This window comes from Oenanthe melanoleuca, chromosome 14, assembly GCF_029582105.1.
Source record: "Oenanthe melanoleuca isolate GR-GAL-2019-014 chromosome 14, OMel1.0, whole genome shotgun sequence".
Classification (NCBI taxonomy): Eukaryota; Metazoa; Chordata; class Aves; order Passeriformes; family Muscicapidae; genus Oenanthe; species Oenanthe melanoleuca.
This window is the reverse complement of record NC_079348.1, coordinates 613,219-637,736: the sequence shown is the minus strand read 5'-3', so window position 1 is coordinate 637,736 and position 24,518 is coordinate 613,219. Positions and strand designations below refer to the sequence as shown.

Sequence of the window (24,518 nt, the reverse complement as noted above, 5' to 3'; positions counted from 1 at the left end):
TGTGCTGTCCTGGGAGGCAGTGGGTGGAACAGAGGAACACAGAGCTGGGATGGCAGCTGGCTCTGCAGCAGCTGCCCTGCAGTGCAGTGAATCCCCTTTGCCCAGCTGGGCTGGGGCAGGGCTGGGGCCAGGCTCTGGAGACACTTCCCCCTTTTCTGGGGTGTCAGACAGCTGCAGGAGCCAGCTGTGACTGGAGGCTGAGCTGTCCCTGTCCTGAGAACACTCTGTTCCTGCTGAAGGAGGTGAAGCTCCCCAGCTGTGCCTCTCCCCCTTCCCTGCCCCAGCACTTTGGGGAGGTTTTGGGGCTGCTCCTTTCTGCTGCTGTTGGCTGGGGCTGAGGGCACAGGGCAGGGGGAGCAGCCCATCCCAGACCTGCTGTGTGCTGCTGACAATGTGAGAGATGCCCAGCAGGCTCTTGCTCAGCACTCCCCGTGGTTTAAGCCATGTGCTCTGTGTGTTCTGGTTTTTCACTGTTGAGTCCTGTGGAGGCCTTTGCCAAGGATGGCACTGCACACACTGATTCAGGGGAGGGTGTCAGCTCCCTGTTTCCCACTCTGATGTGGGATCAAGTGCCATCACTTTACAGGAGCTCTCCTGTGGGAAAGGAGGCTGTGCTTGAGCGTTTGTGGTGCCCAGAGATGGAAATGTTCCTTTCAGGAGACAGGAGAAGTCTAGGACAGCTTGTAAGGGCTGGATTCCTCTGTCTTTACAAATGTTTTTTCCTGCCTGTCATGTGCCCTGTTGCCATTCAGGTGGGTTTAGGGGCTGGCTGAGCTCAGGCTCTACCTGGGTGAGGTGGTTCTGGACAGAGCAGTGTGTCTGGGGGCTCTTGGTCCTTCTCCCTTCAAAGAGAACCAGCTGAGGGGGAAAGCGGCAGAGCATGTTAAGGAGGTACTCCTGAATCTGTATTCAGTGAATGTTGAACACAGAATTCTGTTCTGTGGGGCAGAACCAGCTGTGCTGGTGGCACCTCAGCTGTCAGATCCTGCCCCAGCTCCTCTGTCCTGCTGCTGGTGGTGATCAGCACCTGGGAAGCCACCAGTGCCACCACTGCCAGGGGGCTGGAGGGACCCTGGGCACGCCCTGCCCTGCCCAGCAGCTCTGCCAGAGCACCCTGTGCTGGGGAGCTTCCCCTGCAGAAGGATCCTGGACCCCCCTCTCCATGGCTGTGCTGGGCACCGTGCCCAGAACATCCTGTTCTGCTGTGAGATTTAACCACACTGTGCTTCCTCTTCAACTTCTGCAGAAGTACTTCAGAAAGGCCAGTCCCACTGGGTTGTGAGGGGCTCCTGGGAAAGCTCCTGGGGGCCAGAACCAGCCAGAGCCAGGTGAACTGACTGCCCCACTCAGCCCAGGGACCCCAAAGGCCCCCCTGCCCTCAGGTCAGGTCAGCACAGTTCTCCTTGCAAGCCACTGCTTTCAACGTCTCAGCCCTGGACTACCCCCACTGCCAGCAGGGAAGCTAAAGGCAACTTTGAAATCAATTTTTTATTATTGAAAGAGTGATAAACAGGCTGGTGCTTCCTCCCAGCCCAGTCTCTGTGGAGTCCTTGGCACACTCCAAGAGCTGTGGCCCCTGCCCCACCAGGGTGCAGACCCTGGGCAGCAGCACAGCAGGGCACCCAGGGGCTGCAGCAGGGAAGGCAGAGCTCAGTTCCTGCTGCTCCCATTGCAGTGGTTTGGGAGTGGAGATTCTGCAGCTCTGAGGGCAGAAGTAGCTGTGGTGCCATCCCAAGGCTCTGCTCCAGGGTGTGGCACAGCTGTGCCAAGGGTGCTGAGAAGGGGATGGGATGAGACACTCTGAGGTTCCTTCCAGCACAAACTCCTCCAGGGTTCTGAGATCCACAGGCCATGGCCTTGCACCCACTGCCAGCCCCTCCTGTCCTCTCCTGCCACCACCTGCTGCCACCCAGCTGGGGACGAGAAATGGTGACAGGATTTTACAGCAGCGTGATGTGCACGAGCTCTCCAGGCTGCAGCCAAAGCCTGACTGGAGCTGTACTGCAGGGTTTGTTGGGCAGAGATTCTGCTGTGATCAGTCACAGCAGAGGAGAGCTTGGCCTTTAACTCTGTCCTAATTCTGACAGGCACTGCCCAGCAAGTGGCACAGCTGCAGGAGGGGACAGGACCCTGTGGTCACTCAGCACAGACAGGACCCCGTGGTCACTCAGCACAGCTGCAGCAGTGGCCAGGACCCCGTGGTCACTCAGCACAGCTGCAGGAGCTGACAGGACACTGTGGTCACTCAGCACAGACAGGACCCCGTGGTCACTCAGCACAGCCGCAGCAGTGGCCAGGACCCCGTGGTCACTCAGCACAGACAGGACCCTGTGGTCACTCAGCACAGCTGCAGCAGTGGCCAGGACCCTGTGGTCACTCGCTGTCTGTGTCGCTGTCGGGGCTCAGCGTGTCCGGGGGCTGCACGCGCAGGGAGTCGTAGTTGGGGGGCGGCGTGCCGGGCTCGGGGGGCAGTGCCTGGGCCCCTGGCCCTGCTGGCCCTGCTGCTGGCCCTGCTGGCCCTGCTGCTGGCCCTGCTGCTGGCCCTGCCTCGGGCTGGAAGCCCAGGTTGGTGTGAGCCTCCACCAGCTCTGCCACCGTCGGGGGCGCGTCCGGGTATCGCGCCCGCGCCCGCCGCTGCTTCAGCCCCTTGGCCCAGCTGATGAGGTTGATGATGGTGATCCACAGAGAGTCGATGATGATCTCCCCAAACTCAATCAGGCACAGCACCGAGCCCCCCATCCAGAACCCAAACTGGCCCCCCAGGCTGGACAGCAGCCACACGATCTGCGGAGGAGAGTGTGCTGAGCTGAGCAACAGGAGCCCCAGGTGTGCCCAGCCAGGTGTGCCCAGCCAGGTGTGCCCAGCCCAGCCATCACCAGGTGCCAGTGCTGTGGGGGGATGCCCCCACACCTGGAACCTGCCTGCTGGGTCCCCTCTGCTGGGGCTGCCCTGCAGGGCCGGGACAGGGATGGAGGTGGAGGGGAAGGAGCTGAGGGCTGTGAGGCACCTGGCAGAGGTGGCTCCATCACCTCATCAGTGACAGCAGCCATGCAAAACGGGGGATGAGGGGTGTGACACTGCCCAGGCCCCAGCCCTGCCCCTGCCATCCCCTCCTGTGCTCACCGTGGTGGCAGCTGACTCCGAGATGGTGCGGTAGTTGTACTCCTGGAAGTAAATGTTCAGCTTGATGATCCCATTCCTGTCAAGAGCAAAACCCACCTCAGTGAGGAGCTGCCTGTACACCTCCTGCAGCTCCAGCCTGGCTGTGGTGAGTGTGAAGTGACAAACTTTATGATATTGGAATGTCCCCCATGCTGGTCGTGCCTAGCTGCATGTTTGAGCTTGCCTGACCCAGCCTGCAGCTCTGGAGAGCACAGGACATGCATGAAGTGCCTTTTGGATCTGCTTCCTGTGTCCCAGGTGAGCACACTCACACCCATCCTGCTGCGCTGGCCCAGCGCCAGGGCTCGTGTCAGGCTGCTGTTAACAGGCTCAGCAGAGAAGATAAAGTGCTTGTTCCTTTCACTCACCTGTCCAGAGTCACGTTTGTTGACATATCCCTTTCGTAAGACAGAATATGGAATATCCAGTCCTGGAAAACAGAACGAGCTCAGAAGGAGCAGAGGCTCAGGGGCTGTGCCTGTCCCAGGTGCAGGGGATGCTCTGGACCTGAGCAGGGCACTGGGGGCTCCCTCCCTGTCCTGGGGGCACGGGCTGTGCAAGGTGGGCTCAGCCCTGGGACACAGCCCAGAGGAGGGGCTGGGGGTCCCTCCTCCTGCCCCCAGCCCTGCTGCTGCTGCTGGCTGTGTGTGCAGAACACAGATTTTGGCTCTGACACCAGCTCTGAGCACAGCTCTGTTCCCTGTGCTGGGAACAGGAACCTCAATGCCTGTCACAAACCAAGCAAGCAGGGTTACCTCAGAGGCTTCTGATGGCCAGTCTGCCATGGAGATGGTCATTTTGTACTGTGTGTCACTGCAGGGAACAGAGGCAGCATCAGTCTGGAGGTTCCCCTCCTCTCGAGTCTCTGGGACTCCAGAGTCACAGGGCAAACCAGCCCTGCAGGGTTTGCTGCCCTTTAGGAAAGGCAGGACTGATGGGAGTCAGAGAAAAGGATCCCTCCACCTCCAGCAGCCAGGGCAGGCTCAGGTACTCACTTGCAGGTTTCCTTACAGGAGTCAATGCAGATCTGACGCTGCTTAATGCTGGATCTCAGTGAGGAATAGCAATATGCTGTTTGGTGAAAACCAAATTAAATTATCTCTTTAGATAAGGACCCACTTACTGAATTATATCATTTATCAAAATAAGTATTAGGTATGACCCTTCTGCACAGATTTGCCATCTTCCCTTTCAACTTTGCTTTCCTTGAGAAACTTGGGCAAAACTTGAGACAATTTAATAATCAATTAAAAATAAAGTGTAACTTTCTGAAGAGAGTTTTTATAGAGCCAGCTTGCCCAGGGCTGGTATTTTTGGCACAGCCCTGGCCTCTGCCAGCACAGAGCTGTGTCACCCCAGGGGAGCACTGGACCCTCCATTGCCCCTGCCAGGGGACCCAAAATTTTTGGGTGCAAAGGCCTGGAGTCCTTGTCTCTGTGCCCAAGGGCCCCCAGCCCACAGCCAAATCTGGCCCTTGTCCCCACGTCCAGCAGCTGTGCAGGAGCTGCAGGGCCAGCAGCAGAGCCCAGGAGCCCCAGCAGCTCTTACCCCAGCCTGGGAAATCCTCATTGTTGCAGTAATTCACCCCTTCAGGCAGGGGGAACATGTAGTGCCCACAGCCACAGATCTCCACCATGTGGTTTTGGAAACAGGAGCGCAGGCAAGCCTGGGGAGGGAAGGGGGTGCTCAGGGCTGGGCATCAGCCCCCAGAGCCCCACTCCCAAAACTGCCCCCACTGCTCTGGGCAGGTGCTCTGGGGTGCAGACACACGGGGTGAGGGTCAGGGAACGTGGGCTGCCCCTGCCCAGAACCTCTCCAGCCCTGCTGGGATTTCAGGGGCACCCATGGAGCTGCCCTGGGTGAGACCTGGAGGGAGCTCAGCTCCACTCACACAGGAAACTGCTCATTTCTCAATTGTTTCAGGCCTTCACAGAAGTCACATTCCAGCTTCCCAAAGGGAGCAGAACTGTTCCCTTCCACCACAGACATGGCTGTGCTCTCCAGCCTTTACACAGGGCTGGTTTTGCACTTTAATTCCCAAACCCTTCCACATAAAGAGCAGAGATATGAATGGTCTGTGTGCAGGTGCTGCTGTCCTGGGCAGGATCCAGCTGCAGCTCCAGCTGCCATGAGCTCAGTGAGGTGTGAAGTTCATCACTGGAGTGGGATTCTGCACGAGGCAGCACACAGCAATAGCAAAGTCTGTGAGAGGATAATTGAATTTAACAGCTGTGGGAGGACAAGCAGAGAATGTCTGTGTGATAGGAAAGGAGCAGAGTGCAGAGCAGCCAGGTGTGATGGAAGAGCCTGGCTTTGCTGAGGGCTCTGAAGTGGCATTGCAGGGGCACAGAACTCCCTCAGCATTTGCACTTCCAGGGAATAATGCAATCCTGCAATCCTCCCAAGTGTTTGCTTAAACCTTAAATAAGCATCTTCAAAATCTGGGTAAAGTGGTCCAGTGGTTATTATATTATATAAAGGTAGAAATATAAAGCCAGTGCCAGCCCAAAGCCCTTCTGATCTGCAGGTGCATCTGTGAATCACCCCAAATGGTTTGGGTGTTTTCCTTATTATCACATTGCACCCTCAAGAGCTGCTTCTCTCTCCAGCACAGCCTGTTACAAATTAACCTGTGCTTAGTGTTTGCACTCTAATTTTCTACAGATTCAAGGTTTACAGACACTCAACTTTCTCATCCAATTCTCAGAGTGATGAAGAAGCAAAGGGCTTTTTGACTTCCTATACAAACCAGCTGCATTTCCAGGGAGAAAAATTACTTGATTCCCCCAAAGAGAAAAAAGTTGAAGAACACAGGAGTGTTCAGAGGGAGAACCTCTCCTTTGTATTCCTCTTCTGTCAGGGGTAAATATCACTTGTGTACACAAAACACGAGTTTCTGAGAAGTGTCACTCTGACACTGCCTCAGCAGAAGTTTCCTACAGAACCATGTGAGGCTTAGATCAGATATTAGGAAAAGATTACATGGAAAGGTTGTAAAGCATTTGGACAGGCAGCCCAGGGCAGTGGTGAAGCCAGCACCCCTGGCAGTGCTCACAAAGCAGGTGATGTGCACTTCAGGACGTGGGTTACCAGTGGTGATACCTGCATTTGATGATCCTGAAAGGTTTTATGATTTTATGACTCCCCACGAGTACCCTGCATGACAGGCAAGGATTTGATTGCTGGGATGGCTTTCCTGGCAGGGTGCTGCTTGCCTGGGCAGGGGCTGTACCTGGATGGAGTAGGAGGTGTTGTACTGGCTGTAGAGGTTCTGCACGGGCACGTCGGAGCCGTTGACGGTGCAGTCGCTGTAGGGGTAGCCCATCCTCTCCAGCTCGTCCTGCCAAGGAGCCCAAGCCAGACTGTGCCCAGCACTTCTCACACTCCTGTGCCCAGCACTTCTCACACTCCCTGTGCCCAGCACTTCTCACACTCCCTGTGCCCGTCTCCCAGAGCTCCTCAGCCCCCTGCCTTGCTAGCAAGGAAGGAGTGGGGTGCAGAGCTGAGGGCTGCACCCCGTCCTGGGATCCAGCACAGGCTGCTCAGGTGCTGCACTCCCTGACAGGTCTGTCCTGGCAGAGCTGGCAGGCTGAGGAGGAGGCAGCCAGGCCTGAGCCCAGTCTCCTGGCCCCAATAAAGCACTTTGCCAGGACAGTTACATAAAATCCTCCATAAAGTGCTCCAGCCCCTGACAGGTGTGTACCTTGTCTCCTTTGGTTTGAGCCAGTTCAGCCAAGCAAACTTGGTCTAGGTCCCATCAGATAACATTATTCTGAGGCAATCTGCTCCCCAGGAATGCCACACATACCACCAGCACTCCAATGGAGGTTTCTGTCCCAGCCATGGCGTAGATGCCCTGATCCTTGAGGAAGGGGAAGCTCTTCTGTTGGTGCAGCATGAGCCTGGCCCCAGCAGCAGAGGACAGGTAGGGAATGTAATCCTGCTGGCTGATGTCCAGAATCAGCTTCAGCCCTGGGACACCAAACACAACAGGAATTGTACTGGGGAAAGAAGGAGGTCTGTTTTCTTCTCCCTGTTCCTTGGGAAGAGCCTGGGTCTGGCTGCCATGGCAGGAAAACTTCTGGTGGTGAATGCCCAGAATGGCACTAGCTGGGAACAGCCAGGTGCTGCCTCAGATATTTCAAATATCCAGAGGTTGCCCTTCTGCTGTAGTCACTTTTTTCTGTGTGGCACGTTTTTCTTTTGGGGCTCATCCCCTTCTGGAAAGCCTCTGTTCCCTGCTGCAGGGCTCCAGTGACAGAGAATCACAGATCTGTCCTGAGTGGCAGGAATGGGCACCAAGAGACAGAACCCTCACATCTGCCCCTCCTGCCCCCTCCTCCAGCACAGAGCACTCCCTTACCAAACTCAGCCCCAGGGTTGGAAGAATTCAGAGCCTCTTCATCCATGCCCCAGTTAAAAATGTAGCAGTTCCCATGGTCTGGGTGGTAGATTTGGGTGAAATTCCTGGAATACACATAGAACTGTGACTCTTGGAAGGACTAAAGGGGTGTGACAAAAAGCAGATGGGCCCAGCTCAGCAGCTGTGCTGGGGTTCACCTCCCCTTGCCTCATCTGCTGCTCAGGGACTACAGCTGCTGGCACCTCAATCCATCTGCTTTTGGAAAAAAGCAAGGCAAGGTACAGGTGTCTGCTGGCCATGGCCCTGGGGACAGAGCTCAGTGGGATGGAGAGGAACATTTGTCACACAGGTGGCAGGAACAGCTGCTCAGCCTGGGCTGTGCTGACAGCTTTGGGCTGGCAGTGCAGCTCGTGCTCTGCTGCCAGTTCTTGGTGGCCCTTGCTGCAGAAGGGACGGGGCTCCCTGGGGTGCTGCTGCTCCCCTTCTCAGCACTAGAGATGGGAACTTGGGGTTCACAGGCTAAAATGCCTTTCTCAGAGCCTTGTGCAAAGTGGGGGGCTGTCACTGGTGCTGCTGACTCAGCACCTGGCTGTCACCTGGGTGCTGCTAGTCCTGAAATGTCATGAGCAAAGCAGCCCATCCAAATCTCTAACTCAGCCAGCACTGCTCCAAAAGAACACATTCCAGCCAGGATCACACCTGGAAAACCTCAGAGCTGAGAATCAGCAGCAATCTGACTGGCAGCTGACAAATCCCTTACAAGGAGCACAGTGTGCTGCTCACCCTGCAGGGACAATCAGGGGCAGGGAGCTCGTGTGCACCTACTTGTAGTTGCAGGGCTCAGCCCCGTAGAGACAGGCCAGGATCATGTCCTCTGCCTGGTAGCCCATCCTGATCCTGTCGTGCAGGGGCACCCTGGAGAGGATGGAGGTGGACTGCAGCACGTACCACTCGCTCACCGCCTGCGCCGCGCTGCTGAAGTTGCGGTAGGTGCAGTTCTCAGAGCCCGGCCGGCTGCACTGGGGGCACACACAGCACCCTGAGCTGGGCCCTGCCATGGCCCCTCCCCTGGGCTGCAAGGGCTGCCTGCAGCCCAGGAACAGAGAGCTCCAGCCTGACAGAGCCACAAGCCAGCTGTGACACTGGGCTGTGACACTGGGATGTGACACTGGGCTGTGACACTGGACTGTGACACTGGGCTGTGACACTGGGATGTGACATTGGGCTGTGACACTGGGCTGTGACATTGGGATGTGATACTGGGCTGTGACACTGGGATGTGACACTGAGCTGTGACACAGCTGTGACACTGGGCTGTGACATTGGGATGTGACACTGGGATGTGACACTGGGATGTGACATTGGGCTGTGACACTGGGCTGTGACATTGGGCTGTGACACTGGGCTGTGACACTGAGCTGTGACACTGGGATGTGACACTGGGCTGTGACACTGGGCTGTGACACTGGGATGTGACACTGAGCTGTGACACTGGGCTGTGACACTGGTTTGTGACACTGGGCTGTGACACTGGGATGTGACACTGAGCTGTGACACTGGGCTGTGACACGGCTGTGACACTGGGCTGTGACACTGGGCTGTGACACTGGGATGTGACACTGGGATGTGACACTGGGATGTGACACGGCTGTGACACTGGGCTGTGACACTGGGCTGTGACACTGGGATGTGACACTGGGATGTGACACTGAGCTGTGACACTGGGATGTGACACTGGGCTGTGACACTGGGATGTGACACTGGGATGTGACACTGGGCTGTGACACTGAGCTGTGACACTGGGCTGTGACACTGGGCTGGCTGTGACACTGGGCTGTGACACTGGGCTGTGACACTGGGCTGGCTGTCACCCTGAGCTGGCTGTCACTCTGAGCTGGCTGTCACCCTGAGCTGGCTGTCACACTAGGCTGGCTGTCACCCTGAACTGGCTGTCACTCTGAGCTGGCTGTCACCCTGAGCTGGCTGTCACAGTGCAGGGTCCTTCCCCAGGGACGTTTCCCAGCTGGGCAGGTTATACATCAGCCCCAGGGTGACCTCCACAAGTTAACAGAAAATGCCAATTCTTTAAGGCTGGGGTTTCCCCAGGCAGGGTCCTTGGAGCCTCCACGGGAGCAGGGTGAGGGGGTTCAAGACCTCCTTGTGCCTCTGCACTGTGGACTGCAGCAGGAAAGGGAGGGGGCACAGCCACAGCCTCTCCTGGCATGCTGGGTGCCTGGCCCAAGGAAGGGGTGAAGGTGCCTGGAGCCTGCAGGAACACCCCTGCCCTGCTCTGTCCTGGGCTCAGCCTGCAGCAGGGGCTGGCACAGGCAGTCCCAGAGCTGGCACAGCCAGAGCAGAGCCCAGGGCAGAGCAGCTGGTGGGGAGGAGACACAGACCTCCCTGCTGCACCCTTGCCAAGGCACCCATCCCTCACCTCTGCCCACTGCACTGAGGGACCCCTCTCACCAGCTTCACTGCCAGCTTGTACTTCTTCTCTCCTGTTGTGCTGTTGGCTGGGGCAGCTGCAGCAGTGGTGTTGCTCTCTGCACCAGGTGCAGCTGCAGCAGAGGTGGTGTTCTCCAGGCTCCCACTGCCCATGGTGTAGCTCTCCAGGCTCCCACTGCCCATGGTGTAGCTCTCCAGGCTCCCGTTGCCCATGGCAGTCCCGTTGCCCACAGCAGTCTGGTTGCTCTCAAAGATGTCCAGGATGATGGGATTGTCTTTGTCGTGCTCGTCGATGAGGACCAGGGGGATCTGGTTCCAGAGCTCCAGGTCCAGTGGTGGGGACACGTTGTCACTGCTGTTCCCTGGCTGCAGGATCCTCTCCAGTGCTGCCTCAATCAGCCTGTCCAGCTCCTTCAGCAGGGGCTTCACCTCCGAGTACCTGGGGACAGTCACTGTGAGCAGGCAGGGCTGTGCTGCTGGGGACCTGCTGGGGACACTGCTGGGGACACTGATAGGGACACACACTGCAGGGACACTGCTGGGGACACAGCTGGGACACTGCTGGGACACTGCTGGGACACTGCTGGGGAACTGATAGGGACACTGCTGGGGACACTGCTGGGAACTGATAGGGACACACACTGCAGGGACACTGCTGGGGACACTGCTGGGACACTGCTGGGGACACTGCTGGGGACACAGGGCAGCTCACTCCCCTGGCCTGGACCCTAACCCCAACCCTAACCCTAACCCTAACCCTAATCCTGGCCTGGACCCTCCTGGGGAGCTCAGAGTGGGTGGCATTTACCAGAGGACAGTGGCAGTGTCCTTGCAGAGCACGGCCAGCTCAGGCACTGGTGTCCCAGCAGCTGCAGGAGGCAGTGGAGGATAAACACACCAGGGGTGAACACAGCAGTGCTGGGCCACATTGCTAGTTCAGTAATTCACTACAGTTTACACAAAACATCTCTAGCAAGTGGAGGAAAAACCACCCCTAAAGCAATTCTTGTGTCGGCTGAAAGCTCTTGCCTCGGGCTATGCTATTGCATGGATTGAAAACAACGATAAATTTAAAGTAAATCTAATGAAATCAGTCACCCCTTTGAAGTCACAATTCAGTTTTGGCTCTGTGGCTCCTGGCAAGCAGGATTTTGGAACCAGCTGTTAGTGACTGGAGTATGAGCAATGAGAAGAATGTTCACAGTGAGGAAGGGGAAGGAAAGAAATGGAGGGGAAAGATGGAAAGACTGATTCTGGCTGGGAAAGGTGAGAGGAATTTGGTTCTTTTATGAGCCGAGGAAAGTTTGCAGGGAGGTAAAAACCTTCATTAGATTGACTGATACGATGCAGAAACTGTGCTAGGAAGAAACTCTTCTCCATGAGGGTGGGCAGGGCTGGCACAGGTGCCCAGAGCAGCTGTGGCTGCCCCTGGACCCCTGGCAGTGCCCAAGGCCAGGTGGGACACTGGGGCTGGGAGCACCTGGGACAGTGGGAGGTGTCCCTGCCCAGGGCAAGGGGTGAAATGAGATGAACTTGAATGTCCCTTCCAACCCAAACTGTTCTGGGATCCTATGAAGCCCAGAAGAACCTGCAGAACCCTCCTGTGGCCCTGAGCCATTCACCATCCTATTGTGCTTGATTTTTTTTAGGGTCACTTGGTGACTGCACTGATGTTCCTAAAGTGATGTCTGGGACAGCACCAGGCCTCAGCACCTCACAGTGGCAATGTCAATGTTTCTGAGGGGTTAGGGCACACATGGGGGAACTGGGAGAAGCAAAGCTTACTTGAAAGGGTTGGCATTGCAGACAGTGACTGCAGGGAACTTCATGGTCTTGAAGCCAATGGAGAGAGAGGAGGTGACGTTGTAGGAGAGGTAGGTGTTGATGAGGATCCCCCACTGCCAGAAGACCAGGGATGCAAAGAGCAGCGTCAGGAAGAACCAGATGAATTTCTTCTTGGGCCCCTCCTTGATGATGCGCTTGGGGCCGTGGGTGTTGGTGTTGTCACAGTACCAGACCAGCAGCTCCTTGTAGGTGTAGCCAGGGCCCTTCTGCAGCCGGTGCAGAGCCCGCACCAGGTACCTCTTCAGCCTCATGCTGCTGCTGGGGAGAGGAGAGGAGACACTGTCACTGCCACAGCTGGAGTGCTGTGTGTGTGTCACTGCCACAGCTGGAATCCTGTGTGTCACTGCCACAGCTGGAGTGCTGTCACTGCCACAGCTGGAGTGCTGTGTGTGTGTCACTGCCACAGCTGGAGTGCTGTGTGTGTCACTGACACAGCTGGAGTGCTGTCACTGCCACAGCTGGAGTGCTGTGTGTGTGTCACTGACACAGCTGGAATCCTGTGTGTCACTGCCACAGCTGGAGTGCTGTGTGTGTGTCACTGGCACAGCTGGAGTGCTGTCACTGCCACAGCTGGAGTGCTGTGTGTGTGTCACTGACACAGCTGGAGTGCTGTGTGTGTGTCACTGGCACAGCTGGAGTGCTGTCACTGCCACAGCTGGAGTGCTGTGTGTGTGTCACTGACACAGCTGGAATCCTGTGTGTCACTGACACAGCTGGAGTGCTGTGTGTGTGTCACTGCCACAGCTGGAGTGCTGTGTGTGTCACTGACACAGCTGGAGTGCTGTGTGTCACTGACACAGCTGCAGTGCTGTGTGTGTGTCACTGGCACAGCTGCAGTGCTGTGTGTGTGTCACTGGCACAGCTGGAGTGCTGTGTGTGTGTCACTGGCACAGCTGGAGTGCTGTCACTGCCACAGCTGGAGTGCTGTGTGTGTGTCACTGACACAGCTGGAGTGCTGTGTGTGTGTCACTGCCACAGCTGGAATCCTGTGTGTCACTGACACAGCTGGAATCCGGTGTGTCACTGACACAGCTGCAGTGCTGTGTGTGTGTCACTGGCACAGCTGGAATGCTGTGTGTGTGTCACTGGCACAGCTGCAGTGCTGTGTCACTGGCAGAGCTGGAATCCTGTGTGTCACTGGCACAGCTGGAATGCTGTGTGTGTGTCACTGCCACAGCTGGAATGCTGTCACTGACACAGCTGCAGTGCTGTCACTGGCACAGCTGCAGTGCTGTGTGTGTGTCACTGGCACAGCTGCAGTGCTGTGTCACTGGCAGAGCTGTCCCAGCCCCAGCCAACACTAGATGGACCAAGCAGCACACGCAGCAGCTGCCTCAGGCACAGCTCAGGCACTCAGCTCAGCGTTCAGCCTCACCTGGAGCCTCACACAATATTTTTAAAAGGAAGAAGGATTAGAGCACCTCCAGCTTTCAGAGGGACAGGAGAGGAGCTAGAAGCAGCAGCACCTTTCCCAGGACCAGGAATGCTGTCCAGGGCTGCTGCCTGCTGGAGGAGGGACACCAGGTTGGTTTTTCCCACCAAATTCCTTTGTCTGACAGATATTATCAGCACAGCCCCCCCCACTCCCCCGCTCTGCTGAGGGATGCTGCATACTTGGCATTCATTTTGTGAGTAAATAGAACATTTTGTGCTGCTATTTTAAGGTTAGAATCTGTGTTACTAAATCTTAACATCCCGAGGCAGGATTTCAAAAGGAACCTGGGGCAGCCACTCAGAACATTTGTCAGATTTAAGCTGCAGGAGAGCACAGTTAAAGATTAATGCTGGGAACAGGCCCCATCCTGGGAGGAAGAGTGCTGGAATAATGCAGCAACAGTTCACTGAGGAGCAGCACTCAGCAGGGCAGGAATGAGAGTGGCACAGCACTGCTGCAGGTGAGCAAAGGTGTGCACAGGCCCTGGGGAGTGAAAGGAGGTGGGCTCTTCATACTTTTCAAAAATAAAAAATACTCATTCCTTGATGCGCTGGCCAGTTTGACAACAGTATAAACCCAACAGATTTTGAATCCTCACTCCATGACTCAAAGAGAGATGCTGGTTTTCACTGCATGCCTGTTACCTGTGATGTTGGATGTAGGTGATCCTCTGTGGAAGAGGATTTTGGAAAAACAAACCCCAGCTGCTTCCTCTAAGATCCAAGGGCAGGCTCTACTCCTACAGAGAAAGATTTTGTTCTCCAAGGAACTGGAGACTCAGTTGCACTGCCTGGACTCCAAGATCACCATCTCATCTTTCAGGACCTTGTGGCACTGAGGCTCCTCCTGCATTGCCTGGGGGTGTTTGCTCACAGAGGGAGCAGACCTTGCACCAGAGCCTGGCTGGGTTTGGGGCAGGTACAAGGAGAGGGAGCAGTGACCTTGGCCTCTGTTGAGCTGCCCAGGGCTGTGGGAGGACAGGAGCCCAAGGGCCACCAGCCCCAGCCCCAGCTCAGCCCCTGGCAAGGTCAGCCTGGCTTTACAGAGCCCAGTCTCAGAGCTCCTTTGGATCTGGGCAGCCCAGCGAGGCAGACAAGGAAATATTTCCTGCCTTTTAAGAAATCCAGTAAATGATTTAGATTAGACTGCACAGCCTGTGCAGGGCAGGATCCTGCTTGGCTGGTGCTCTCAGCTGTCCCCACCAACCACTGGCTCCTGCCACAGGCAGACCCCACTTGTGTGCTGGTCTCTGGGGGTCACTCATCAACCTGGCAGTGCTGGGAGAAATCACTCCATTTCACATGGGATAAAAGAAGTGGCATGGAGCAAAAGCTGCATTTGAATACACCTGGATGACCTTCTTGCAATGGATATTCTCCTGTTAACAGGAGGCACACAGGAGGTGCCACCCCCTGGAGGGACACCTGAACCCTGGGCAGGTGGCTCTGGGGAGCCAGCACTGCTTTACATCCATGCCCTGCTTGGGGCTGCCCTGGTGACAGCAGGGACATCTGAACTGGGAATCTGAACTGGGAATCTGAACTGGGAATCTGACCTGCCTGGGGTGAGCCCAGGGACACGAGACCCTGTGGGCACAGGGACCCACAGGTGCCATGGCCCCTGTCAGCAGCACGTGCACCCCTGTGATGACCAAAGCCACCCCAAGAGAAACCTGCTCCTGCCTCCAGCAGGTTTCTCTGTGCTGAGGACGTGTCCTCCCTGTCTGCAGCAGCTGAGCCCAGCCCTGCCTCATCCCAGCATCATCCTGGCTGAAACTCCTCCACCTCGCCGTGACATCACACTCCCACATTACGAAATGATGGTGTTGACTCTGCCGAATCTCCTCTGGGGTTTTCCTAGGGCCATTGCCACTTGGAAGGAAATAAAGTCATGAGCAAAACCTGGCCCACTCCTGGAAGCTCCAGGGTTGGACACGGGCTGCAAAACCTCCCTGACACCACCAGCCCGATGCCACGGTGATTGCTCAGCACTTTCTCTCCTGGGAAACCAGTCACTCCTCTTTGATCACCAGCTGCTCCTCTGCCATCTCCCCTGCGCCCCGAGGGAAAAGCTCAGCTTTCCTGAACCAGACATCGATACTCTCCAGTGGTATTTTTGCAAATTAGAGGAATTTCTTTTATGACCTCCCAAGTTTACAGGCTGGCAGTTTGAAAACTGGAGCAGCAAGGTGTGAGTAAGCAATGAAAACCTGTCTCAAGCTGGGGGCAGAGCTGCCAGCAGATGCTGTGTGCTGCTGGTGGAGTGCAGGGACAGTGGCCAGGGCACAGTGACCAGGGCACAGTGACCAGGGCACAGTGATCAGGGCACACAGTGACCAGGCACACACTGACCAGGGCACACAGTGACCAGGGCACACACTGACCAGGGCACACACTGACCAGGCACACACTGACCAGGCACACACTGACCAGGCACACAGTGACCAGGCACACACTGACCATGCACACAGTGACCAGGGCACACACTGACCATGCACACACTGACCAGGCACACACTGACCAGGCACACACTGACCATGCACACACTGACCAGGGCACACACTGACCAGGGCACACACTGACCATGCACACACTGACCAGGCACACACTGACCAGGGCACACACTGGGCACACAGTGACCGGCACACTGACCAGGCACACACTGACCAGGCACACACTGACCATGCACACACTGACCATGCACACACTGACCAGGGCACACACTGACCAGGCACACACTGACCATGCACACACTGACCAGGCACACAGTGACCAGGGCACACACTGACCAGGCACACACTGACCATGCACACACTGACCATGCACACACTGACCAGGCACACACTGACCAGGGCACACACTGACCAGGCACACAGTGACCAGGCACACACTGACCATGCACACACTGACCGGGCACACACTGACCAGGCACACACTGACCATGCACACAGTGACCAGGCACACACTGACCATGCACACACTGACCAGGCTCACACTGACCAGGCACACACTGACCATGCACACAGTGACCAGGCACACACTGACCATGCACACACTGACCATGCACACAGTGACCAGGGCACACACTGACCAGGGCACACACTGACCAGGCTCACACTGACCATGCACACACTGACCATGCACACACTGACCAGGCACACAGTGACCATGCACACACTGACCAGGCACACACTGACCATGCACACACTGACCAGGCACACACTGACCAGGCACACACTGACCAGGGCACACACTGACCAGGGCACAGTGACCATGCACACACTGACCAGGCACACACTGACCAGGCACACACTGACCAGGGCACACACTGACCAGGGCACACACTGACCACGGCACACACTGACCAGGCACACACTGACCAGGGCACACAGTGACCAGGCACACAGTGACCAGGCACACACTGACCAGGCACACACTGACCAGGGCACACACTGACCAGGGCACAGTGACCATGCACACACTGACCATGCACACAGTGACCAGGCACACAGTGACCAGGCACACGGTGAACAAGGCACACGGTGCCAGCTCCTCCGCCCACGGCTCCAGCCCACGCAGGCGCCTCTGGGTCTCCAGCCCAAGGGGCAGGTGAGCAGCACTCCAGCATATTTACAGTCTGGAGCTGAGATAGTGCTCACCTGACTGTGCTGGGTGCTGGGCACGCTGCTCCCACTGCCCTGCCCGGCCTGAGCTCTGCTCCGAGCCAGGCAGAGCTGCGCTGCTCAGCCGGAGAGCAGAAGGCTCCAGGGAGAGCTCAGAGCCCCTCGCAGGGCCTGGGGGCAGAGCTGGAGAGGGACTTTGGACCGGAGCCTGGACTGAAGGGACAAGGGGGGATGGCTCCCACTGCCAGAGGGCAGGGCTGGACCGGGTTTTGGGAAGAAATCCTTCGCTGGGAGGGTGGGCAGGGTGCCGAGAGCGGCTGTGCTGGATCCCTGGCAGTGCCCAAGGTCAGGCTGGGCAGGGCGTGGAGCAGCCAGGGAGGGGTCCCTGCCCAGGGCAGGGGCTGAAATGAGACGAGCTCGGAGGTCCCTTCCAACCCAAAGCAATCCAGGTCCCGAGGTGACCATGGTGCCCTGACAGTCACAAGCCGTGCCCCCCATGTGCCAGTAAGGGCACATTGCTGAGCTCGCCGTGCTCCTTGGGCAAGAACAACGGGAATCCCGGACAGCGAGAGGGGCGAACCCCAGCAGCAGCCGCAGCCCGGGGACGCTGCGAGCACCCTCTGCCTCACCGGACACACCGCCCGAGAGGAGAGAGGAGGAGAGGCGCATTGCCAGCACCAAACCAAACACCCAGCTGCTCCACCGAGACGCGGTTTGCTCCATTCTCTTTTATCAGCGAGATTAAAGAAAACCCCTGTCTAAATAAAGCTGAAATCCGAATTACTACCCCTGGCGGCACACCAGGTGCATCCCAAACACCTGCCCAGCACGGAAAGCTGCCGAGGCGGGCAGAGAGGGTGAGCCCAGGTGCGCACCGGTGTCACCATGAACACTCGTCCTGCCGTCCCTCGGCCCCACCGGTGTCACACACACACACACACACACACACACACCACGAACACCCGTCCTGCCGTCCCTCGGCCCCACCGGTGTCACACACACACACACACCATGAACACCCGTCCTGCCGTCCCTGCGCTGCCGAGGGATGCCCGAGGGATGCCCGAGGGATGCCGAGCGCTCCCCTCCTCGGCAGGTCCCGGGGGAAGGGACCGGCCAGCCCCGACCCCGCACACCCGTCCCGGTCCCCCGTACCTGCGGCTCCGGCCGCGCTCCCCGCTCAGCCCGGCACCGGCACCGGCCCCGGCCCGGCCCCGCCGCCCCCGGTCCCGCCCCGGCCCGCCCCGGCCCGGCTGAGCCCGCCCCGCTGCGCTGCCTGCCTGCCCCGGGTCGGTGCTGTGCTCAGTCACTGCCTGCCCTGGATCGGTGCCTGCCCTCCATCCCTGCCTGCCCGGGATCCCTGGATCCCTGGATCCCTGCCTGCCTGCCCTCCCTGCCTGCCCTGGATCCCTGCCTGCCTTCCCTGCCTGCCCCGATCGGTGCTGTGCTCAGTCACTGCCTGCCCTGGATCGGTGCCTGCCTGCTCTCCCTGCCTGCCCTGGATCCCTGGATCCCTGGATCCCTGCCTGCCCTCCAGCCCTCCCTGCCTGCCCCGGGTCGGTGCTGTGCTCAGTCACTGCCTGCCCTGGATCGGTGCCTGCCCTCCCTGCCTGCCCTGGATCCCTGGATCCCTGCCTGCCCTCCATCCCTCCCTGCCTGCCCCGGGTCGGTGCTGTGCTCAGTCACTGCCTGCCCTGGATCCCTGCCTGCCCTCCATCCCTGCCTGCCCTCCATCCCTGCCTGCCCCGGGTCGGTGCTGTGCTCAGTCATTGCCTGCCCTGGATCAGTGTTTGCCTGCCTTCCCTGCCTGCCCTGGATCACTGGATCCCTGCCCTCCATCCCCACCTGCCCTCCATCCCTACCTGCTCCCCTTCCTTGGAAAATCACTTTGATTTGTTCCTAACACGTCCCAAGGAATGGCACCTGATTCTGCTGCCCCTGCTCCCATCATGTCAAGATCGCCTAACACAGCCTGGGAATGCGGCACAAACCTCACAGAATCACAAAATCACAAAATCACCAAATCCCAGAATCACAGAATCAGAACCACAGAATCACAGAATCACCAAATCACAGAATCACAGAATCACAGAATCACAAAATCACAGAATCACAGAATGAAGGAATCAAGGAATCACAGAATCACAGAACCATAAACCACAGAATTATGGAATCACAATCACAGAATCTCAGAATCACAGAATCACAGAACCACAGAATCATAATCACAGCAGAATCACAGAATTATTTGGTTTGAAAGGGACCTTAGAAACACAGAATCCTGGCATGGTTTGGGTTGGAAGGACCCTAAAGCTCACCCAGTTCCAAGCCCCTGCCATGGCAGGGTCACCTCCCACTGTCCCAGGCTGCTCCAGCCTGGCCTTGGGCACTGCCAGGGGTCCAGGGGCAGCCACAGCTGCTCTGGCACCCTGTTCTCTGGGAAAGATACTGATATTCAATAGAAGGGGCAGAGCTCTGCCTGCCAATCCATTGCTCTGCCAACGGACTGGAACTTGGTGATCTCTTTCCAGGAGAAATGAGCACCATTTCCATGAAATGAACTGAACATGAAGCAGCTTTTCTGTTTGCTTGGGGGCTGGTAGGCAGCAGCTCAGAGGGGCTGGGTGCTCCCAGCCCAGCTGCTGGGATTTTCACAGTGATTAGCATTGCTTTGTGATTTCATGGCTTAATCTCAATATTATGTGTCTTGCACACTGACTCCTGTTGATCCCATACTTAATCCCTCTGGGGGGCTGGAGAGACATGCCCCCCATTTTCTGTGCTCTGCTAGCCCAGGGCCAGCCCAGTGTGTGCCATGGGCTGGGATACAAACACGTTTGGAGGCAAAATCTTGAACATCTCGAGCCATGTGGGAGACGTCAGCTCCTCACAACAGAAGAGTGAACATGTACAAACCTCCTTGGAACCATAAATCACTGCTGAGGGCAGAGCATTGTACACAGGAGTGATTGCCTCTTGCTAGGAGAGGTAATGACAGATTCTTGTTCAATCAGGACTCGGTCAGACTTTCCCAAATGTCCCCATGTTCTTCTGTTTGGGAACAAAAGGGATTTTTATTTTTAACTGGCACAAGTGTTCCTCATGTCATGATGTCAGGAGTGGAATGCAGGGCTGTGTTTGAGAAGTGTCTCTGAGGGAAGCTGGAATGAGCAGGTTTGATGGGCCAGGACCTGCTGGGTTCCTCTGTCCTGTCCCAGTAATTGCCCTCCTGTGGCACTGCTTTCCCAGAGAACAATGTCTGCTGCAGCCTGGCAGCTCCAGCACTGCAAATAGAGAGGGTGTCGTTTGTTCCAGGGTTTGGAACATCAGCTGTGCAGCCAGCAAAGCCAAATGACCTTGAGCTGGCTTGACTTTCCATCATCTCTCAATTGTTTATGAGCAAGTTTATTCATAAGCAAAAACCTCCTGCTGAAAATACAGCTGAAAGGCCCCAGGAAGCTCCCCTGCATCCCAGGCATTGTGTTCCCAGTGGTGTGTTGTGCTGGCATGGTGCACTGCTGACAGCAGCTAAACACAGCTGGGACACCAGATCCAGGGGGAAAACCAGCCCTGAAAGTCACTCCAGCTGCCACCCACCACGTTCCAGAAATATCAACTGCTCCTCCTCTTGTCTGATGGAAGGAAAATGTTTTGATGGTGGCTGTGGCTGTGATGGGTACACAGGCAGCTGGAATTCTGCTGGATGCTGTTAGCTCTGGGTGTCCCAAGAGGAAGAGCAGAGGTGCTTGTTCCTACCAGTTCCCACCAGTCCCCACGGGTCCCTGTCACCATCACCCACCCAAGGCTGCTGCAGGCATTGTGGCCCTGCACAGAGAGGCTGTTCCTGCTCCTGCTCCTGCTCCTGTCCGTGTCACTGTCCCTGTCCCATCCCTGTCCCTGTCCCTGTCCCTGTCCCTATCCCTATCCCTGTCCCATCCCTGTGCCATCCCTGTCCCTGCTCCTGCTCCTGCTCCTGTCCCTGTCCCTGTCCCTGTCCCTGTCCCTGTCCCTTCCCTGTCCCTGTCCCTGTCCCAACCCTGTCCCTGCTCCTGCTCCTGTCCCTGTCCCTGTCCCTGTCCCTGTCCCTGTCCCTGTCCCTGTCCCTGTCTCCCTATCCCTGTCTCTATCCCTGTTCCTGTCCCTGTCCCTGTCCCTGTCCTTGTGTCCCTATCCCTGTCTCTATCCCTGTTCCCTGTCCCTGTCCCATCCCTGTCCCTGTCCCTGTCCCTGTCCCTGTGTCCCTGTCCCTGTCCCTGTCCCTGTTCCTGTCCCTGTGTCCCTATCCCTGTGTCCCCATCCCTGTCCCATCCCTGTCCCTGTCCTGTCCCTGTCCCTGTCCCTGTTCCTGTCCCTGTCCCTGTGTCCCTGTCCCTGTCCCATCCCTGTCCCATCCCTGTCCCATCCCTGTCCCATCCCTGTCCCTGTCCCTGTCCCTGTCCCTGTTCCCTGTCCCATCCCTGTCCCTGTCCCTGTCCCTGTCCCTGTCCCTGTCCCTGTCCCTGTCCCTGTTCCTGTCCCTGTCCCATCCCTGTCCCTGTCCCTGTCCCTGTCCCTGTCCCTGTCCCTGTCCCTGTGTCCCTGTTCCCTGTCCCATCCCTGTCCCATCCCTGTCCCATCCCTGTCCCTGTCCCTGTCCCTGTCTCTGTCCCAGTTCCCTGTCCCATCCCTGTCCCCGCCGAGCCGCCGTGGCTCAGGCTCACCCCGCGCTGTCATTGCCGGGTTTATCGTGTTCCTTTCCAGAGACACGGTGTCACTAAGTGTGATCGAGTCATTTTGTTGTGAGCAGTAAAACCCCGGTGAAGTGACAGTGAGCATCTCCCAACCACCCTGTGTGAAACCTGTAAACTGCCTGTGTTTGCGTTACAAAGATCAGGCAGTAAAACCCAGACTGGTTTTTTTTACAAGCTCAGGAGGGGAGGGAAGGGGCCCCGCGGCTCCTGCTGGCCTGGCACAGCTCGGGTGGCCACACGAGGGGTCAGTCTGAGCCAGGGCTGGGCACTGGGCAGTGGCAGCAGCGGTGTGTGGCTGTGCCAGCCAGGCTGTGGCTAAGGGAGGCAGGGATGGGGCAAACCCCACTGGTGCCCAGCTCCCCCAGCCCCAGGTGCTGACCCTGGGCCCTGGTTCAGCTGCAGATGACACTGGGCAGGTCCCCAGTGATGATTTGTCACTGGTGGGGTTTCCCCTGACCAGCTCTGTAACTAATTGTGACACAGAATTAGTTGCTCTCATTTGCCTTTTCCGCTGTAGAGGTTTACTGGAAGAAAACACCCTTGTGCTGTGACTGCAGCATCCTGGGATGTGGCAGCTCAGGTGAGCCCAGCCTCTGGATGCCCTCAGGACGCCCTGGTACCGGCCAGGGAGTGCCAGCGTGGCTCCAGCAGGATGCAGCCATGGGAAGGTGCCCTGGGCTGCTGCTTTATGGTCCCTCCCATGTCCCGGGGCAAATGTGAACTATTTTGTGACTGATGACATTTTATAACAAGACCAGCGCTGATTTATAACAGGACCAGGAGTGATTATTGCTGTGTACCCAGGGGAACAGCTTGTACTGCTCAGGATTCATTATGTAAACTTGGGTGAGAAGGTCTTAAAACCCAAAGGACAGCACTGGGGAGAGAGGCTTGTGACAACAGGGTGATTCACGGGCTCCCACCTCGCTGGTGCTGGTGAGCACAGCCACAGGCCTGCAGGGTGCTCTGCTGCAGGTGATAAATGTAGGAAACACGTTTTTAATCCCTGAAACACACTTGGGCAAGGCTCGTGAGTGGCAGAGAGAGGTGACCCCGTATCCCATGCCTGGTGCTGGGTGGGTCTGGCTGGCTCAGCTGCTCAGGGCTTTGTGGTCTGGGTTCTTGTCACTCAGCCCCAGAGTCCCCTCCTGTGCTCCATCTCCCACTGCTCTGGGGATGCTGCCAGGGTCACAGTGCCAGCGTGGCCTGGGGGCTGGCATGGCTGGCACCCCTCACCCCAGCACTGAGGGGGGCTCAGCTCCCACCCTGCTCCTTCTGGAGGGGAAACTGAGGCAGACCCGTGGGACTGGGAGGGACAAGGCAGTGCAGGAGTGTTACAGGGAGTGCTGAGGCTTGGGTGAGGATTCCAGAGCCCAGAGAGGCAGGAACACCCTGTGCACAGCCCTGGGCCAGGTGTGCTCCCTGCTCACCCCTCAGGCTGTTACAGCTGCAGGTCAGTCCAGGCACACAGCAGCCTGAGTGGTGCAGGGACAAGGACAGGGGGCCTGGAGAGCCCCTGCCCTGCCCCCAGTGCCCCCAGTGCCCCCAGGGCCCCCAGGGCCAGCTCACCCTGAGCACACCCTGCCCTGGACAGCAGTGACAGTGGAGTGCCATGAGGGCAAGGCAGGCCCAGCTCTGCCAGGCTCAGCCCAGCTGGGATGGGGAGTTGGATGGCAGTGCCCAGGGGTTTCTGTTCTCCTGCTCTCCCTGGGCACTGCTCTCCTCAGCCCAGCTGGGATGGGGTGCTGGCACAGCAGTGCCCAGGGGTTTCTGTTCTCAGCCCAGCTGGGATGGGGTGCTGGCACAGCAGTGCCCAGGGGTTTCTGTTCTGCTCTCCCTCACTCTGGCTGCAGCTGAGCCGTGCCCTGTGCCCCGTGCCCTGTGCCAGGGGGTGTGGGCAGCTGCTGAGGGCACGTCCCAGCCTGTCCTGCTCTTGGGGAGCTGCTGGCAGTGGATTAGTGCTGGCCCTGCCCTGCCTGTCGCTGTGGAGGGACCTGCTGCTCCCTGGCTCAAGCCCTGACTCACTCAGGCTGCCTGGAGCTGCTCCAGGCTCCCCTGCCCAGCCTGGCCTCGGCTGGGGATGCTCCAGCTGCTGGGAAACGCTCCCAAAGCACAGGCTGGGGGATGGCTCGGGCCAGCTGTGCCTCCAGGGCTGCCCAGCTCTGCTGCTGGCTCACCCTGCCCTGGAGGGGAAGGGGTAAAACTGCCCAGCCGTGTTTGGCCTCCCCAGAGCTGGGCTTGAGCACCAGAGCCTGGATGGATTTTCCATTTCCATAGGCATGTGCTGGAGATGCCTTTCCCCAGCCCAGCCCCATTTACATTAATGAGGCATTTAACTCCCAAACCTGTTTGGGGACCCCTGGATGTCACCCACATGTTGCCTCTCTGGAAGGGGCCTGGGCAGATTTAACCCTGTGGGTGCTGCCTGGCTGCATCGGCTGGGAGCAGCTTTGGGAGCTGTCCCTTCCTTCCACTCTGGGGAGGCTGGGGTCCCCCTCCAGCCCTCCAGGCTGGCACCCCCACACGGGCACATTCCTGGCACCCAGAAAATCTCTGCAGCTGCACTTGCCTCCTCCTCAGCTGCTTTTCCCCCACAGCTCGTCCATCACCTCTGGCAGTGGCTGCTGCTGTAGCTGTGGGGGAGCAGAGCAGAGCAGAGCAGAGCAGAGCACAGTGAGGTTCTCCTGCAGTGCCTCCTCCCTGGCAGGGCTGGTCCCGGTGTGCCAGGGCTGGTCCTGGTGTGCCCACAGCCTTTCCCGTGAGTCAGCAGCACCTGCTGCTGCAGGTTTGTTTCAACACTGCAGCCTGTCCCTTGCCGAGGCAGTGCCTGCACCTTTGCTCTGTCTGGGGTGCTCCCCACAGCCCTGTGGTGCCATGGAGCCGTGGGGTCATTGCCATCCCTGCCCAGGGGCTGGG

General features: G+C 57.8%; 1 protein-coding gene across 2 annotated transcripts; it reads right to left on the bottom strand.

The window, feature by feature from the left end:
- Positions 1-1,469: 1,469 nt before the first annotated feature.
- SCNN1B (sodium channel epithelial 1 subunit beta) lies at positions 1,470-18,087 on the bottom strand. 2 transcript variants are annotated; one of them, XM_056503667.1, is made up of 13 exons: positions 18,028-18,076; positions 11,756-12,070; positions 9,992-10,409; positions 8,351-8,544; positions 7,526-7,629; positions 6,971-7,134; positions 6,395-6,502; positions 4,711-4,828; positions 4,158-4,233; positions 3,918-3,975; positions 3,531-3,592; positions 3,124-3,199; positions 1,470-2,784 (listed from the first exon to the last, which is right to left on the bottom strand). In XM_056503667.1, exons 2-13 carry the CDS (start codon positions 12,064-12,066, stop codon positions 2,374-2,376), a joined length of 2,100 nt encoding a protein of 699 aa, XP_056359642.1. In that variant the 5' UTR covers positions 12,067-12,070; positions 18,028-18,076; the 3' UTR covers positions 1,470-2,373. The 2 variants fall into 2 exon arrangements, with proteins under 2 accessions (XP_056359642.1, XP_056359641.1); XM_056503666.1 differs by having other exon boundaries at positions 1,476-2,784; positions 11,756-12,073; positions 18,028-18,087.
- Between the last annotated feature and the right edge of the window lie 6,431 nt (positions 18,088-24,518).